This window comes from Cryptococcus neoformans, chromosome 1, assembly GCF_000091045.1.
Source record: "Cryptococcus neoformans var. neoformans JEC21 chromosome 1, complete sequence".
NCBI lineage: Eukaryota > Fungi > Basidiomycota > Tremellomycetes > Tremellales > Cryptococcaceae > Cryptococcus > Cryptococcus deneoformans.
Window position 1 is genome coordinate 486,748 of NC_006670.1, and position 15,753 is coordinate 502,500.

The window sequence follows — 15,753 nt, forward strand, 5'->3', positions numbered from 1 at the left end:
CATTTCGATGATGATCAACGAGCGTCCTAAATAATCTCCCCAAAACTCAACCGAAAGAAACCAATAAACAGTTGTAATCGTATCTAACATTTAAGAACCGAGCCTCTTTTTAGAGACCCAGAGGTTTTAAGAATTCATACATGGTACCGTTGGATGCACGGGCCCGAGAGTAGCTCAACGGTATAAGTTTGAAAACGGTAGGATAAATGGTAACCGAATAATATGGAAGTGAAAAACATAAAAGTGGAACGTCAGGCGTAATCAGAGCCCGCTACGCGAGCGACAAACCGCCTCTCCCCGAATCTCCGCTCCCACTGCTCCTATTCATTCGCTCATTCAACAGGAGCATCAGAAGCATGCCTTGCCTTCTTGCTTCCGCCACCGGAATTTGCAGACGACGCAACTGTTGGCGAGCTGGGCTTTGACCGCACAGACACATTTTTAGACGAAGCGACACTGTTCTTGCGGGAAGGGTTGCTTTCTTTCGGTCCAGGACCCGCTCGGTTTCTACACACTCTGATTAGATATTGCAATTCTCGCCGGACTGCAAACGCACCTTTTCTTAATAACATCCGTCTTGAGCGACAAGGGTCGAACGACACCGTGCAGTTTCTGATAGGTCATTAGAACGTCTCTAATTATATAGCTGAAAGACAGTACTCACGTAGAAAAGTCCACACGCATTGCACAACGGCTGCCCATCTGGATCTCGTCTCCATAAAGGAGTGTTTGTCGTCTGACAATTTGTACACATTGTGGGATTCTCACCACTAGGCATGATAGAGCCTGGCCCGCCTTCATTTTCACTCGTCGGCGTACCTGGTCGGGACTTATTATTTCCACTTGATCCCTTGTTCCCTTTACTGGAACCAGACCCAGCGTTTCCTGATGCATTAGTTGAGGCAGTACGACCGTGCTTTGATGATTCGCTTTGAGAAGACATCCTCAGAGCAGCGAGATTAGGAGTACTGCTAGATCTGTTCGGTGGCGGCATCTGTCTGTTGTCTACAGCCTTACCGCCTACAGCTTTTGGTAATGGCCGGATGTTGTTACCTGAGCTGTTGTTACTGGGCGTAGGAGCACCGCTTTGGGGAGAGACGGCACTGGGAGAGAATTCGTTGGCGGCCTGACCGGGCACGGCCCCAAGAACTTGAGAGGGATTGATGTGGGTAAACGGGCTCGCAGATGAGTTTGCATTGAGGTAGAGGTGCATGAGCTGCTGAAAATCAAAAGGATTGTCGCCTGTAGCTTGAGGCATCGAAGGAAGGGACATTCCGGGTTCAATGTGACCAAACGCCGAAGGAGAACCAAACGCTGACGTATCCGCTGTAACAGGATGACTTGCCCAGTCTGTCAAGTCTGCAAGGTCGTCATCACCTTCATGGTTCACATCATTGTTTTCTTGGGTCCCTGAAGGAGTTGCACTTGCGGCAGCTAGGTCAAAAAAATTCTCGTAGGATTGAGGGAAGCTGAAGGTGAAGTTTGATGTGGGGAAGCCGCTGTCACCTTCTGGAAGAGGACTATTCGCGCCCCCTTGAGGAGAGGCTTCGGCATGGCGCTTGCGAGGATTGGACATGAATTGAGGAGAGCTGGATGGTTCACCCTCTTCCAACAATTTCACAGTGTGGTCGAAAGATGTCTTTCGCACACGACGAGGAAGAAACCCATAATGAGGATGGAAGTTTTCTTGGCTATGTGTATAGAGACCTGGACCATTGATTCCAGGTAAGTTAGACGTAGCTTCTTCGGAAGGATTAAGCCCACTCGCGAGAGACATCTGAAGATGCTCCAGCGCGCTCCTGTTCTGAGGTGCAGAGGCGGGGTACAAGTCAGCCCCATTCATGTGCTCGACAGCTTGTTGCACTTCATCCTGCTCTCCTTCTTTCTCGGGTAACTGACTCAAGCTTTGCAGCATCATGCTAGAAGGACCAGGGAGAGATGAAGCATGGTGATATTGATTCTGGTTGCCATGATGGCTTGTCGAGTGGGCGTTAGCGGCGTGAATGTTCAGACTACCATGTCCGGCCATGTATTGGCCCATCTCTGCGATAGGTGTTCCGCCTGCAGCAAGAAGGTGATGAGCGTGAGCTTCACTGAAGGGGTTGCGGAATGGAGCCGCAGAACGGGAGCGTGACCTGGAAGAAGCACGCCAATCAATATCCATGGGTATGCGAGAACGGGATCGGCTTGCTGCTCGCCAATCGATATCCATGCCGCTAGGAAAAATAATCAGTAAATGACATCATGATGTTGACACGGTAACTCACTTTGGCGATTGGGAATTTGAGCTTGTTGCTCCAGCAAAACCAACAATTCTTGACTTCCCCTTTGTTCTTCCTCGTCTTTCCTCCACAGGAGGCAATTCTGCGGCTGCAGCGGCTGCTGCTGCTGTTGCTGCCGCTGCTGTTGCTGCTGCTGCTGCTTCTGCTGCTTCCTTCTCAGCAGCCTCCTTATCTTCTTTCTCTCTTTCCTCCTTCTCCTTTGCCGCTTGCTCCTCTTCCTTCTTCTTCAGTGTAAGATGCATCATTCTCCAGGTCAGATTCTCCATCCTCTGCCCGTTGGGCAAGGTATCTCTGGCTCTTGCGTATGCTTTCCAGACTTGCGCAGCAAGAGGATCCTTCTCAGCCACCTGCTCCGGAGGACCAACCTCGGGTAACGGGCTTGTGGCATCGCTCTGAGATGGTCGACGAGTAACTGGGAAAGACCCAAAACCATTGAGTGGTGGGGTCATAAGAGGAGTGCTAGGAACGCGAGCAGTGAGGAAGTCGTCTTGAAGGATGTCGCTGACGATGTTTGAGTCTTTTCGTCCCTTACGAGACGATGCTTCAGGGGACGACGGATTTTGAGAAAAGGATGGCGTAGGAACACTTTTGGTAAGTGGCCAAGGCGGGGATGCAACATCAACAGTTTGCTTCGTTTGCTGCGTTTGCTGACTCAAGCCCATACCAATACCCATGCCCACTCTCAAAGCCATTTCTAAACCTGCAGCTCCATACTGGGCAAGATGCTCAAGAGACAATCCGTTCGGCAAAGGAGGTAAACCATTGAGTGAAACGCCGCCGGGCATGGGCCCGTCATGAGGAGCTTCAGAGCCGGCTCTCGAGGCATGCTCGGAGGATGGTACACTTCCCCGGTGTGTCTGGAACACAGGAGCAGGATGCTGAGGTGCTTCACGCCGACGTGGAGCAATGGGCGGATATCGTGAACTACTGTTTGAGCCCTGTAACTCATGTTTGGCCATCGATTCCTGCTGCCACGAGCCGGTAATACCCATCTCAAAGGGGCTGTTGACTCCGAAATCACTACCGCCGGGTGTTGTCACGGGGGTCTCGCTCGAACCCATTGCCCTCTCGGATAAAGGCCAAGGCGTCAAGGGTTGGTTAGATGCACCTTTACTCACCTTACCAGGCTGTGCAAAGGTGACATGATTGTACTGCTGCTGAGGACCAGGGAATCCAGATAGCCCCCCGGAATTGTGCAAGATGCCAGGAGAGTTAGCCGAAGATTGACTGCTTGAATGTATGTTCTGACCATCAGAGCTAGTCTGCTGTTGGTGCTGCAAGCGACGACTCAAAAGGCTTGTACCTCCAGGATGTGAAGTTGAATGGGCAGTGCTCCTAGCAGCTTTCGGAGACGTATTTGCGTTCAAAGCGCCCATAAAATCGATGGAAGCACTGTCGTTCATTTTACCCTGATTTCGCTCGACCAGATCAGCAAGGCTGGCAAATACAGCTGGATCGATGGGATCATCATTACAGGTGGTCTTTTGAACCGTGCCCAACGGAGAAAACCAATTCGCGGGGTTCGGAAGAGACGTCCAGTCGAATGGCTTGCTATTCGCATCATTTTCACCCTGTTGATCAGGAAAAGATGCACCCCAAGAGGAAGGAGGAGGTTCTACGGGAGTAGTGGATATCATGGGAACAGAACGCTTTGATCTAGAAGAGGATAGTTGAGAGTGTGAAGAGGGCTGAACACCCTGGGAAAAGCTGTTTCGTGGGACGCTAGAACTCACTCCAACAATATCAATAGGAGTCATTGGCGTAGGGGTGGTGGCAATCGACGAATGGTCATTACCATGGAAAGAACCACTGCCGCTGTGTCCTATACTTGATGGTTGAGAGAATGATTGGTATCCCTGTGGAGGGTAAGGAAAGTTGTGTCGATTGATTGGAATGGAAGGCGACATGGCAGGTGTTGGAGGATTGGAGAGGCGGGAAGACGCGGCAGAAGGGGGTCGTTCCGGGACCCGAGCACTATTTACTTTCCCATTGTAGACACCTTGCCCTCCTCCAGCATCCACAGTGAATGGTCCCTTTTTCCCCCCCGATGTAGTGCGCCATGGAAGCTTGTCCATTCTAGCCGCCGCTAGCTGCTGTTTGGTTGCAGTGCTAACGGGTCGAGTAGACGGCTCGCGAGGCGCTGTTGGTTTCGGTAGAAGTGGACGAAGCCTAGAAGAAGTCCCACCAGTGCTAGTTGAAGTAGTGGATACAGGAGATGATTTTGAAGATGTGGTAGACCTAGGAGAGGGACCTATAACGGGTGGAGACGGGGTGGAAATGGTGTCGGTTTTGTGTTGTTAGAGGCTGTGGTGATTGGAAGTAGCGGGAAGACCGCGCGGTCCATCGTAAGCCTGCATTCACCACAGATCAAAGGACGAGAAGAAAGGCTGGAGGCCCCGAATGATGCCTGCCACAACAAAGCTTGGATGACAAGAGATGCGAACAGAAAGCAAGAAGACTCGGCACGAAAGCCAAAAGAGGGAGGTCAGACACCGTTTCAATAGAAGGCAAACTTTTCATTGGCAATCGGCAACAGCCTTTATTGGCCTTTCTTGTGGAATTGACGAGAAGCCCACCCGTCCAGCGCCGCCTTCACGATGAGCTGACGAATATCCTCCCGCTCCTGTCGTGTTTCCGCGTATAAAATGTAAAATGGATCTGCTGGGAATAGCACATACCTGATAGGAAGGAGGGGAGCTTGCAAGGTCTCCTCTACTGCAGTCTATGGGCGCGGTAACGGACTGAAGTCTCTGCAGTTGCGGGCTGGTTGCGGGTGGCTGAAAATTGTTGACCGATGGAGTGCCTCGAGTATTGTTTTGACTCGACGTCGGAAGGTCGGTTGGCGGGACGGCGGCGTGTAGGTGGGTTAGTGGCAGCGGGAGCAGATTGTGGGACACGTGGATGGGGGAGGAGTGGTGGTGGGTGGTGGGTGAGTGGGCAAGGAATATACTGGCTGAGAGAGCGGATAATAATTACTGTCGGCGAGCCACGGACACATCCACAGCCACCCCGCCAATTCTTCAGCATCCAGCAACCAGGCCCGATTCCTTGCTCCTTGGCTTGCGGCGGATCATTTATTACCAAATGCAGTAATTCCTCATATCACCTTCACAAGCCGCCTCTCCTCCGCCGCCTGCCATTTCTTTTTGCCCTGGCCCTTTCCCTTTTTGGCCTCGTTCCTTATTCGTCTTCACTCCTCAGTGCTTGCTTGTCTCCTATTATCGATTCATCATATTTCATATATCGTATATATTCATGTTATTCATGCTATTATTGAGGCTCTATTATACCTTAAGAACTTCTGCTGCTTTCTTCAATGTTTTCTCTTGTCTATCGTTGAGACAGAACAGACAGTCAGTACATTCGGTCACAGGATGTACAGCTGAAAATACTACTCGTTGTTCGTACAACAACCAATGAAGAAGCCGCCTTTTTTGCCCTACTATCTTCCGTTTCTAGGCACCAGCCACAAGCCGAAAGAATGAGCACATCTATAGGCTACACATGTTTCGCAGGATGGTGGCGGCTATCATCAACCGACATGAGCATCTACTGGAAGGGGATAAATTACACAAATACAACAGAATACTGGTGCAGTATTGCATTTCTCGTCTCAGTCTCTAGCCTGTGATTCGTCTGTTCGATCTGCTCAGAGTGAGAGCACTGAGCATGGGCCGCGATAGATTTCCATAGATCAAAAGATTCAGGTTTAGATTAACGGCACAAATGGCCGCTTAGATAACTAAACGAAGGGCCGGCGAATAAGAATGGTCGATCGTGCCGTGGGCCGCGATAAGAAGACGGAAGACGCGACTGGCGATTGTTCATAATAACGACTTTTTAAACGACACATAAATACGATATACGTTGTAGCATCAAGAAGACTGGGTTTGTCCCAATCATGATGCGGGCCCCCAGGCAACCCGAATGTTGTTGTAACAATCCAGAGGGATTATTCAGTCACTGAAATCAACAAACGGTCTTAATCGGAATGAAAAAAGAGAGACCAGAAAAATCTCGACAGGGAAACTGTCGGTAGCAAGGAAAGTGGTCGAGCGGTCTGTGGGTAGAGGCGGTCTACGGTCACACGTATCTATATGAACACCCCGGGAAGGGTCAACCAAATGAAATCAGAGACTTTTCTTGCTGCAACAACGAAATTCTTTTACCGTGTATGTACTAATACGTAGGGCTTGAGAGGAACGCGTAAAATTAAGGATAAATGTCATGGAAGAATTAATATGGTAAAACGGACTTCCGGATCGAGGGGATCGACGACGACTTGTCCTAATAAATAAATATAGCATTATTATGCCTCTCGTCATCATCGCATGAATATCATGCCGTCTTTCACCATCAGCCGATCGGACTTTCGGAATTATTTTTAGGTCCTGCGGAGTTAGACAACTGTCACCTGCCTCTACTGCATATTTGAGCCGTCACTTTAGTTTATCCTTTGCATTACGTAATTGTATAAACTACCCTAAAAGGGAAAACTAGTAATAGGTAGTCAGCTTTTTTATATTATTTTGAGGAACGGTATTAGCCGGAACGGGGGGCGTAGTCGCGTGCAGACCTGGTTCCCGTGGTGCGTAAATTATTTAATTTGTAATGTCCGTTCGCGTCGTTTGATTTCTTTCTTCTTCTTCTTTTCTTCCTTCTTCTTTCCTTCCTCAGCAAGCTGGTCTTGAAAATCTCGTCTTTTATATCTCCAACAGCCCTCTTCAACATCATATCGCAAAATGACACAAAGCCCATTCTCTACTTTCGGCTACCAGACCGCTATGCCCTCCGGCTCCAGTTTCAAACCAAAGCGTAAGAGGATGTCTTGGGGCCCGGAAGAAGAAGAAAATGGTGCCAAGGTGAGGGTCTTCCTTTCGTCCTTTATATATTCACTCTGATTCTGTTCTAGCACATGCGTATGCTTTCTCCTACTCTCAACCACCCCGGTTTCCCTTTGCCTGAGCTTGTCGCGGACCATTCAAACAACGCGTCAGATGACGACCAAGTCATGGACATGGACCAGGACATGCCCGACAGTAGCTCCGCCGTTGGCCCCCCTTCGCCGGCCGAAGGGTACGCTCAAAACTCATATTCATACGGTGCCAGTGGTAGCGGAGGTTTTGGCTTCGGACCCGGCGCGGAAGAGGATGAGTTTGAGATGGATATGATGGATGATATGGGCACCATTCAATCGAAAAGTGAGCTTTTGTTTTTCAGAGTCGAAGCTTGACCTGACGCTTGGAATCAGATTACCCATCTCTCACCCCTCACCCCAATCCTCATCATTTTTCCAACCCTGGGAACAACCACAATCTTAGGGGTACATCACCACTTGCTGCTCAGCCTTTCAGTACCGCTCTTCCCGCACCTCCAGCACGCGGCATCTTCCAGCCCACCGTCTCGGGCCCGCTGGCTCCTGACGCATCGGATATCGAGCGCGCTAGGTCTCAACATGGCCCTTGGTGCCAAAGTATTCCCAAGCTCATCATGAGCGAGTACCCCGATGCCAGCGGCAGAAGGTCAATGTGGACTGTTTGCGGCGACTGCGGAGCTTGCGAAAAGACTCAGGACTAGTCGCTCAATGATATTTTCAATGTAGATGTAGTTGTGGGTCGCTTTATACAAAAGACTCTGGATGGGCTTAGGTATTGTTGTAGATTGTAGTCGGCTCAGGTATGTGCTTTTATCATTAAAAGGATGCATCGTATGTCTATGTACAAAAATTGAAATTCAAGCGGCATGCAAGTGGATTGTCCATCCGTACAGTTATACAGTGAATCTAAGCTACTGACCATTATCTCCCTTCAATTTCATTCGCAAACTCTCTCAAAAAGTTCTCGGCTTCTCTTTGCCCATCTTCACCTCCTATCATAACATCTTCGTCGCCGATTGTCTCCACCTCTTGTCCTGGGATGAGCTTCAACTGTCCTCGCTCTTGGATATGACGAAATCGGGAAGGTTTGCCCAGTCTCCTGATACTTTCTTCTTCTTCCTCTTCAGCTACGCGCAAAGCTCGTTGGTTAGCCGCTAGCTCGGCCGATGTGGTTGGCGGAAGATGTTGGGTACGAGGGATGGAGCTGCTGACAAAGCGGTGGGCAGCGGCAGCGTCGACTTTGGGACGAACTATTACTAACAGCATGAGTATTTGCGTTCGTATGGCATGTTCTCTGAAGATGACTGACTCTCTTCGTGCCCCTCAGCGGAGCTGACTTTGGAATAATATGTTTTTATCCGTTCCTGTGGACAGAGAGTACCATTAAAATGGATAATCATTCGATTTGAGTCACTTACGAGTTCAGCAGTCACGTCATGCTTTGTTGGATCAATTCCTTTCGTTTTCAAGTACACTGCAACCTATCAGTGACTTGACGTAGCTCAGCAGTGGAGCTCACGTACCCCACACAAGGTCATTGATTAAGTAGGCACCCAGAACATCCATTTTCGTTCTCTCCAACGGTGACAATTTTTCAACAGTTTGTGACCACGGCTTGGCTTCTAAAGGTGCAAGAGCAGCTTCTAGAGCATCGAGTGACTCGTTGAGAGCAGAGAGGGTATCTTTTGGCGAGGACTCTGACATCGTTCCAATGGGATTCCTGGCTTCTTAAGGTTTGCAGTGATGTGGCTTCGCACCCTCCTAACCTAATTTTGCTGTGCTTTGCTGTCGCTCTGGAGTTGTAAACACAGATCAATCTACTTGCCACCTGGTGCCCAGCGTCTTTCCGCGCCGGTGGCCTTTCGTGAGAAGCTCTTCTCACTTTTACTGCTAAACAATTTTATGTATTACGTAAATTATATAGTGATGCAGTTGCCTTTCGCTCGCTCGTCGCTAATGAACTTGTCTTCTTTCGTGGAACGTTTTGAGGAAACTCTTCAATCAAATTAGCTAGTAGAGGTCGTTGCCATCAACACTTAAAGCTGTATATTTTCAAAAATAAACTCCTCATGTGTGCAAAGAATGCAGACATAAATGGCCAACGAATTCCTCAGCTGCCATAACCTGCAGGTAAGTACAGTACAAGATACAACAATAGCTCAACTCTGCAAAGTAGGTCGCTTACTTAATCAGGATCATTGGCACGTACATGGGTATTATCAGGACATCATTCATGTCAACGGTATCCTTTATGTGTGCTGCTGTTCCTTGTTTTGCGGTTGGATGCCTGGTTGCTCAGAGGCAAGAGGAGAAAAAGACACTCGCCGTCTCGATCATAGCGCAATTGAGCATGAGTTGCGGAGCTTCCTCTGTCTTCCGAACCCCCAGTACTCCCCGCTTCCCCCCTAATAACACATTCGCCTCTCTTTCCTCCTCCCCATTTCAAGAAAATGAAGGAAATCAAGGCCTAATCCCTCCGACGAAAGACGCCGAAGATCTGCTCCGAGCAAACGTCCTTATTCATGTGGCCTACCGCAATCAGACTGAGCTTTGGCTAGACAATGAATCCTCGACAGACGCCTACTCCCGTCTCTTGGCTACCAGGACCCTACGAAATAATAGGGGAAGAGCTGACTCCATGCCTTCGAAAACCAGAAGCCGTGCTCTTGCCCAATTGCCAGACGAAAAGTCTGAAGACGTCGAGAGTGTCCAAGAATGAATTCTAACTGATGAACAGCTTCTCTCGGCAATGGGCCCACGCCCCAACCAATTCATTGGAAACAGGCTAGGTCTAAGAGACTTCGACAAAGACTTTAGATGGAAGGAATGGTCAGAGAGAAGAGGTGGGGAAGATGTGGCATTGTTGAGCAAAGGCATTAAAGACTGGAAAAACCCTGTAGGTGTATATCATTGTCGTCTAGCGAGATCTGTGGACTCACAGTCATTAAGCCCCCTCCTGAACTACCCCATCCTCTTCCTCCTCTGCCTCGAGTAGATGTTACTCTCCTCAATGCCAAGCAGGCTCTATGCCACAACAAATTTCGACGACACTGCCAACGTTCCTTGCAAGCTGGGCCCAACAACCCTCTGCCGCCATTCCTCCTAAACCTGGACGGTACTGCAGGTACAGGCAAAACGTTCACTGTCAATGCGATATGTCAGACGGCCGCAGACTTAGTCGATGAGGCTGGCATGGGAAGTATGGTAATTGTGAGACGGTTAGCGCCAACAGGTATAGCTGCCTTTCATATACACGGTTCCACGTACCATTCCGCACTCGGCCTTTCCCCAAAGGAAAAGAAAGGCAAGGCGGCTGCCGGTCGTCAGTTAGCTGCTCTTCAAGAGGATTGGAAGCACATACGTTATCTGATCATTGATGGAAAATCAACGGTTGGTCGTGTGGGACTGGTCCTCATTGACAAACGTCTTCGTGAGATCTTTCCTCATAGGGATCTTCCTACGTCAGAGGAGAAGAGAAGGTCTGACGATGCTGATTCCCTGACGAACGTCGTCTTCTTGATGCGTCGTCTTGATGGAAGGCGCAAAGGTCATGCTTACTAGAAACCTTTGGGTCGATCAGGGTCTCACGAATGGGTCAATGGGACAAGTGCACGAGACTGGGATGATGTCGCACGACCAGGGGTTGATATGCCTTCATGTGAGTTAATGGCGTTCCTTGGTTGCACCGGTGCAGTTCACGCTGACACAAATGAACAGGGCGTACCTCTGGTTCCAATCACCCCGGCGAAGTGTGAATGGAAGTCCCAGGGAGTTGCATGCAGTCGTACCCGAATCCCTCTTCAACTCGCATTTGCCATCACCATCCACAAATCTCAAGGCATGACTCTTGACAGATGAAGTCGTCGGTCGGCTGGTGGTGTAAGTCAAAACATGCTCCCGAGGGGCTTGTCACGAAGACCCAGCAATGGGTAAAAGAACACAGTGGAGACTGGAAGAAGAAGACATTTGCCGACTTGCACAGGATGGGCATGAGAGCCGAGGTGTACCAACCTCTCTATCAGCAGGTAGTTGGAGGTGCCATGATCAAATATTCGAAAGGAGGATATGGCAATGGGAAGCATGATTCGGATTGAAGCTGTTTGTTTCCATAGTTTTCGGTTCGGTGTTGTACGTAGCTATACTAGATTGTTATGCATACTGCCTACACCAGCAAGGTCTACGGTCCACCGCAGCTACCCGACGCAAGCCTGGGGAGTCACTCTTTGACTTCGCGCGGCGCCATTGCCTTGGCTCTCTCCAAACCAGGGCAGCCAGTGTCACAGAACGATTCACTTCCATCTTCTGCAGCCCTTTGGTCCTTTGCAGTGCCATAGATATCCTCCCTACAAGCTGTCCTCCCTCTACCTTTCCCAACACCTTCTTCCGACCGCTGTCTTCCTCGGTTTTCTCCTCCAACAGACCGCTGCTAGAGATAATCAGGGATTTGAATGCTTCCCCAGTGAGCAGGGGGCTGCCCTTGTTTAGGAATGAGGAGAGGAACGAAAAAACATAAATGGTAAATTTGAAATGAACAATGAAATTTCACCCAAAAAGCTAAAGAAAGAAAATTATTTTTCTTTTTATCTTCGTGCGAATGGAAGATGAAAAAGACCTCCCTCCTCCCAAGATACAACGTCAAGTGCACTTAATCGTGACAAAAAATCCGAGAGTTTTGGGTTTACAGACGGGAAAACCGCCGAACAGAAATGGAAGCTCGCAATTAATATGCATTCCCCTGTCTTCACTTGCCTGTACCCTACATACTATCTCATCTACCAGTTCATTGAAAGTTCGACGATGTGAGCAAGTTGTTCTCTCTCTTCAGCATTATTGTTCTTGGCCAAAACAGGAGCAAGATCCAGAACTCTTCGTTGAGGAAGACAGCCATCGACAAGCTACATCAGAATTGGTCAATATACTTCGGCCTATAAATGGACAGTAAAAAACTTACGGAAGTGATGTCGTTTCCTGTGTAGCCAACTTTACTCAACCCTCTAGGAACTTCCACGATATCCAAAAATCTTCGGATCTCCTCACTCAACTTAGGTCCCAGGTCCTCATCCTTTAGACCAGTCGCCTCATGGGCCCTGTCTTTCCCAAGGAAGACCAACAATGCTTCGCGGTGTCTATCAGGAGAAGAAGGAGCCGTGAAATTGAATACGGCGGGAGCTGTCAGAGAAACAGCCACGCCGTGAGGAATGAGGGGGACGTCGGGATTATAAGATGGGTGATGATACTGTGTCTCCTTAGGTCTGCCTTTGTTAAGTGAAGAAATGGGGTAGGAGAAGGCGTGCTTGAGGTTAGAGAAGTTAGTCTATGCTCCTAACATTGATCGTAATAGCTGAAACTGGACTACTCACACACATGTGCACTCCTGCATTACCAAAACCAATACCTGCAGTAGAAGCAGCTAGAAGCATTTGCGCTCGGGCCTCTTCGTCACCAAAGGGGTCTCGAGCAATTCGAGGAAGATACTTGACTGTAGTTTCCAAAGCCCATTTGGAAAAGATATCAGAGATAGGGTTGGAGCCCTGATAGGCAGCTATATGGCAGGCAGACGGGCATTTAATATTCAAATCAGAACATTAGATAATAATATCACATACGTCGGTTAATGGGGTTTGCAGGCCTAGGTGTCCTCTGATGGTAGGGCACGGCAGTCCAGCCTACATAAGAAGAGACAAATCAATGATCTATTCAGCTTTGCGATATCAGGTCTTACTTTCGAGCGAATGAAAGAGGACATCCAGCCCGGCTGCGATGGCCACTTCCTTCGGACACGTAGTGGTGTTCAACAGATCGACAATACCCAAAGTTGGCTTGAGAGCCCGCGATGCAATTCCAGTTTTGAATTTGCGAGACGGAATGTCTAGGATGGCAGTGCCAGTAGTCTCAGATCCTGTTCCCTATGACTTGGCCATCAGCTTTTTCATGGTATACTGCTACACGGCCCAATTAAGCTCACAGCGGTAGTCGGGACTGTTTATCATATCAGCATCAGCATCAATCCGGGAGAAAGGTCACCGGCTAACGTACTGGCAATCAAAGGGCTGAGTTTCTTGGTGATGGGTGTACCTTTACCGATGGGAGCGTTGATGAATTCAAAGAGATCGGCTTTTGGATAATTCGTGAACAAATTGGCAGCCTTAGCAGTGTCCATAGATGATCCACCACCAACGGCCAAAAAATGAGTGAGATGTGAAGACCTGGAAAAGTCGATTGCTTCCTAAGCGGTGCAATGGCCACAAGATTATGTCAACTGAATCCACGAAGCACCGTGTGCTTTTTTTCTCCTTCGGCTTAATGTTTCAAACTTACTTGCCAGCTCTTATCTGTAGGCTCCACTGCACATTTATCCCACATTACGAAGTTCAAACCCGCTCGTAACAGACTCTCTTCCACAATCTCTATCACGGGGAGTTTCGCTACATTGGGATCCGTAAAAACACCGATTTTAGCCTGAGAGCGGTCTACAGCAGGCATTTCCTTTATGAGATTGGCAAAATCCATGCCCACTTCGCTGGTTGCATGGGCACCAAACCGAAGGTTTGATGCGGCCATCTAGAGATGTTAATCTTAGGTCAGGGAAAACCAAACGATGCGTTAGAGAATATTCACCTCAAAAGCGTAGTCGGTGTTACCAGGAGGGGGCCCGCCTCTGATTGGCAAGTCTACAGGGGTTGCCATTCCACGCAGCCCAAGTGGGACGTGGGATTGGGTGTGTCCATGGTTATGGGCATGGTCAAGCACTGAATGGGTACGTCCACAGCCTCTACAGCCTTGGTTAGCGGTGAGCGAGAGGAGTCGGACGATGGAGGCTCTGGATGCTGGAGGGGGCATATTTGTGTTGCTGTGGATGTGGTGTTAGGTGCAGGCCGGTGGAGGATGGCCTATAATATAAGGGGGCGAGACGAGGCTTAGTGTGGCAGAAGCAGAGCTCGCCTAAAATTGCCGTCAGCTGGTGGTCTACACATCCCTCACAATTACTCTCGTACGTTATTCTCGGCTAATAAACTCGGACCGGCGATGCTCGGCAACTCGTCGTCCGACGGCAAGTTATGACGCCGATACTCCTTGCCATAAAGCGAAGCCTCATTTATTACTATGCAGTAACTACAAATATAAAAATCCATACATCATTTGCCTACAGACAGAAGCCTTTATCAATTTACAGAATCATCCAGAGTATATCCCGCTCCACCAGATGCCCCAAATCATCGCCACAAAGGCGCTCACGCCCATACCTGTACGTGTGTTGCCAAACCCAAGCAGAACGATAATACACCATGGCCACCCAACAAGTCTGTCGAGCAAAGTCCCAAAAAACTTCTCAATCAAAAGAACCTCGCGCTGAGTGGGCAGAGGTCTTGGATGGTGAGGTGAAGGTGCAGGAGGAAGCGTTGGTGCGAGGTGAGGAGAGGGCGTTTCGTGAGAAACTTCCGGTAAAGACAGGATCGCATGGACGGGCTTGTGATCAGAAATGACAAGCTCGATTGTGGAGTTGAAATGGAGAATAGTGGTTGTGTCTGCCACGTTAGAGGGCACCGGGTCCAAAGACGCTTCAGGAGAAAAGAGATGCGGAGGATCGGTATGAGAGGCAAAGAGAATACGGTCAGTCCAGCCGGGAATGCGCTTCCTGTGGGTACAAAGTGAGCTTTTCGCGTCAGGAACGTTATACGATCCACATACTTGCTGTATCCTTCAACCTGTCCAACTATCCTCTTGTACGTAGGCGCGAATCTAGTCAAATCGCCTTCCCTTAAGCCCCCGAAAGCCCTCCCTTCTCTCTGTTCTTGTCTCAAAGTATCAGTATCCAGCATCCCCATTCGGGACTTTTCCAATTCCAGTACATTTCCGAACATGTTGTTCTCTTGTAGAGCTCCTGGAGGTGGCTGCTTGGAAAGCCTATAGTTGAGGTCACCCATAAAAAATAAATGAGAAGTGTCAAAAATCTGCTGTGAAGTTGTAAGAGGATCCGTTGAATTGAAGACGAGAGAGCTCAAAATCCTCTGATACTGTGCGTTGCGTCGAGGGATATTGTGGTCATATGCTTCGAGGTGCGCATTGACGAAGCTGAGCACATATTAGCATTGTTCTTGGAGATTCTAAAGATTGGTCTTACGTCAGATTCTCCCATCCACCAATCTTGCCCCTTCTCACAGGGAGTCTGACACCCACGGCCCCTTTATTTCCCATGCCTCCCCAAAATAATCCCAGAGTTGCGGTCGACGGCTTTCCTATCCTCCCATCCATGGTACTATCCCGGGAGAAGATCCATAGTGCATTTCCAACATGGGCCACTCTGGCGACCAGGGAATATCTCTCCGGTGTTTTATTGGGTGACAAAGAACTGGCGTGGGCGGATAAAAGATTTTCAATGCGACTAGTCAGAGCAAGGAGTACAGGCTCTGTCAAACCAGCCACTGCATCACATGTCAGTACAGACTAAAAAAACGAGTAGATGAGGCCGCTCACTAGCAAGATGGAGAGGTAAAAGCTCTTGAATTCCTATAGCGTAAAGGTCTGGAATGAACCCCTCAGGCAGTTCGGGATTGGAAGCATTGCGCAAAACTGGCAGAAGCCAGCTCGTGAGGT

At 49.1% G+C, this 15,753-nt stretch overlaps 5 protein-coding genes across 5 annotated transcripts in view; 1 reads left to right on the forward strand and 4 right to left on the reverse strand.

The window, feature by feature from the left end:
- Positions 1 to 3: 3 nt before the first annotated feature.
- On the reverse strand, positions 4 to 5,234 carry CNA01820 (transcriptional activator, putative). The gene is made up of 5 exons (XM_566547.2): positions 4,961 to 5,234; positions 2,268 to 4,586; positions 665 to 2,216; positions 557 to 612; positions 4 to 507 (listed from the first exon to the last, which is right to left on the reverse strand). Exons 2-5 carry the CDS (start codon positions 4,355 to 4,357, stop codon positions 333 to 335), a joined length of 3,873 nt encoding a protein of 1,290 aa, XP_566547.1. The 5' UTR covers positions 4,358 to 4,586; positions 4,961 to 5,234; the 3' UTR covers positions 4 to 332.
- A 1,731-nt stretch (positions 5,235 to 6,965) lies between these two features.
- CNA01830 (4-aminobutyrate aminotransferase, putative) lies at positions 6,966 to 8,046 on the forward strand. Its single transcript, XM_566549.2, has 3 exons — positions 6,966 to 7,144; positions 7,195 to 7,483; positions 7,534 to 8,046. Exons 1-3 carry the CDS (start codon positions 7,025 to 7,027, stop codon positions 7,857 to 7,859), a joined length of 735 nt encoding a protein of 244 aa, XP_566549.1. The 5' UTR covers positions 6,966 to 7,024; the 3' UTR covers positions 7,860 to 8,046.
- Positions 7,981 to 8,989, reverse strand: CNA01840 (expressed protein). The gene is made up of 4 exons (XM_566551.2): positions 8,682 to 8,989; positions 8,577 to 8,632; positions 8,468 to 8,522; positions 7,981 to 8,408 (listed from the first exon to the last, which is right to left on the reverse strand). The coding sequence occupies exons 1-4, from the start codon at positions 8,860 to 8,862 to the stop codon at positions 8,080 to 8,082; spliced, it is 621 nt and encodes a 206-aa protein (XP_566551.1). The 5' UTR covers positions 8,863 to 8,989; the 3' UTR covers positions 7,981 to 8,079.
- Positions 8,990 to 11,868: 2,879 nt separating this feature from the next.
- Positions 11,869 to 14,126, reverse strand: CNA01850 (alcohol dehydrogenase, putative). Its single transcript, XM_566553.2, has 9 exons — positions 13,777 to 14,126; positions 13,477 to 13,719; positions 13,195 to 13,384; positions 13,124 to 13,137; positions 12,881 to 13,064; positions 12,765 to 12,824; positions 12,519 to 12,700; positions 12,110 to 12,451; positions 11,869 to 12,053 (listed from the first exon to the last, which is right to left on the reverse strand). Exons 1-9 carry the CDS (start codon positions 13,996 to 13,998, stop codon positions 11,931 to 11,933), a joined length of 1,560 nt encoding a protein of 519 aa, XP_566553.1. The 5' UTR covers positions 13,999 to 14,126; the 3' UTR covers positions 11,869 to 11,930.
- A 160-nt stretch (positions 14,127 to 14,286) lies between these two features.
- The window catches only part of CNA01860 (conserved hypothetical protein), a 1,713-nt gene continuing 246 nt past the window's right edge, over positions 14,287 to 15,753 (reverse strand). Inside the window, exons 1-4 of the mRNA XM_566555.2 lie at positions 15,634 to 15,753; positions 15,281 to 15,581; positions 14,848 to 15,231; positions 14,287 to 14,794 (exon numbers count right to left, since the gene is read on the reverse strand). The exon at positions 15,634 to 15,753 is cut by the window's right edge and continues 246 nt beyond it. Coding sequence (XP_566555.1) covers positions 14,335 to 14,794; positions 14,848 to 15,231; positions 15,281 to 15,581; positions 15,634 to 15,753 — 1,265 coding nt within the window. The 3' untranslated portion in view covers positions 14,287 to 14,334. The remainder of the gene's footprint in view (positions 14,795 to 14,847; positions 15,232 to 15,280; positions 15,582 to 15,633) is intronic.

Coding starts and splice junctions, on each gene's coding strand:
- CNA01820 (XM_566547.2), bottom strand. CDS start 4,357: ATGGACAAGCTTCCATGGCGCACTACATCGGGGGGGAAAAAGGGACCA. Junction 2,217..2,267: donor TCAAATTCCCAATCGCCAAA/GTGAGTTACCGT, acceptor TATTTTTCCTAG/CGGCATGGATATCGATTGGC. Junction 508..556: donor ACGGATGTTATTAAGAAAAG/GTGCGTTTGCAG, acceptor CAGAGTGTGTAG/AAACCGAGCGGGTCCTGGAC.
- CNA01830 (XM_566549.2), top strand. CDS start 7,025: ATGACACAAAGCCCATTCTCTACTTTCGGCTACCAGACCGCTATGCCC. Junction 7,145..7,194: donor AAGAAGAAAATGGTGCCAAG/GTGAGGGTCTTC, acceptor ATTCTGTTCTAG/CACATGCGTATGCTTTCTCC. Junction 7,484..7,533: donor GGGCACCATTCAATCGAAAA/GTGAGCTTTTGT, acceptor GCTTGGAATCAG/ATTACCCATCTCTCACCCCT.
- CNA01840 (XM_566551.2), bottom strand. CDS start 8,862: ATGTCAGAGTCCTCGCCAAAAGATACCCTCTCTGCTCTCAACGAGTCA. Junction 8,633..8,681: donor AATCAATGACCTTGTGTGGG/GTACGTGAGCTC, acceptor GATAGGTTGCAG/TGTACTTGAAAACGAAAGGA. Junction 8,409..8,467: donor CGCTGAGGGGCACGAAGAGA/GTCAGTCATCTT, acceptor TGTTAGTAATAG/TTCGTCCCAAAGTCGACGCT.
- CNA01850 (XM_566553.2), bottom strand. CDS start 13,998: ATGCCCCCTCCAGCATCCAGAGCCTCCATCGTCCGACTCCTCTCGCTC. Junction 12,825..12,880: donor CCTCTTTCATTCGCTCGAAA/GTAAGACCTGAT, acceptor CTTCTTATGTAG/GCTGGACTGCCGTGCCCTAC. Junction 12,054..12,109: donor CAGGAAACGACATCACTTCC/GTAAGTTTTTTA, acceptor ATTCTGATGTAG/CTTGTCGATGGCTGTCTTCC.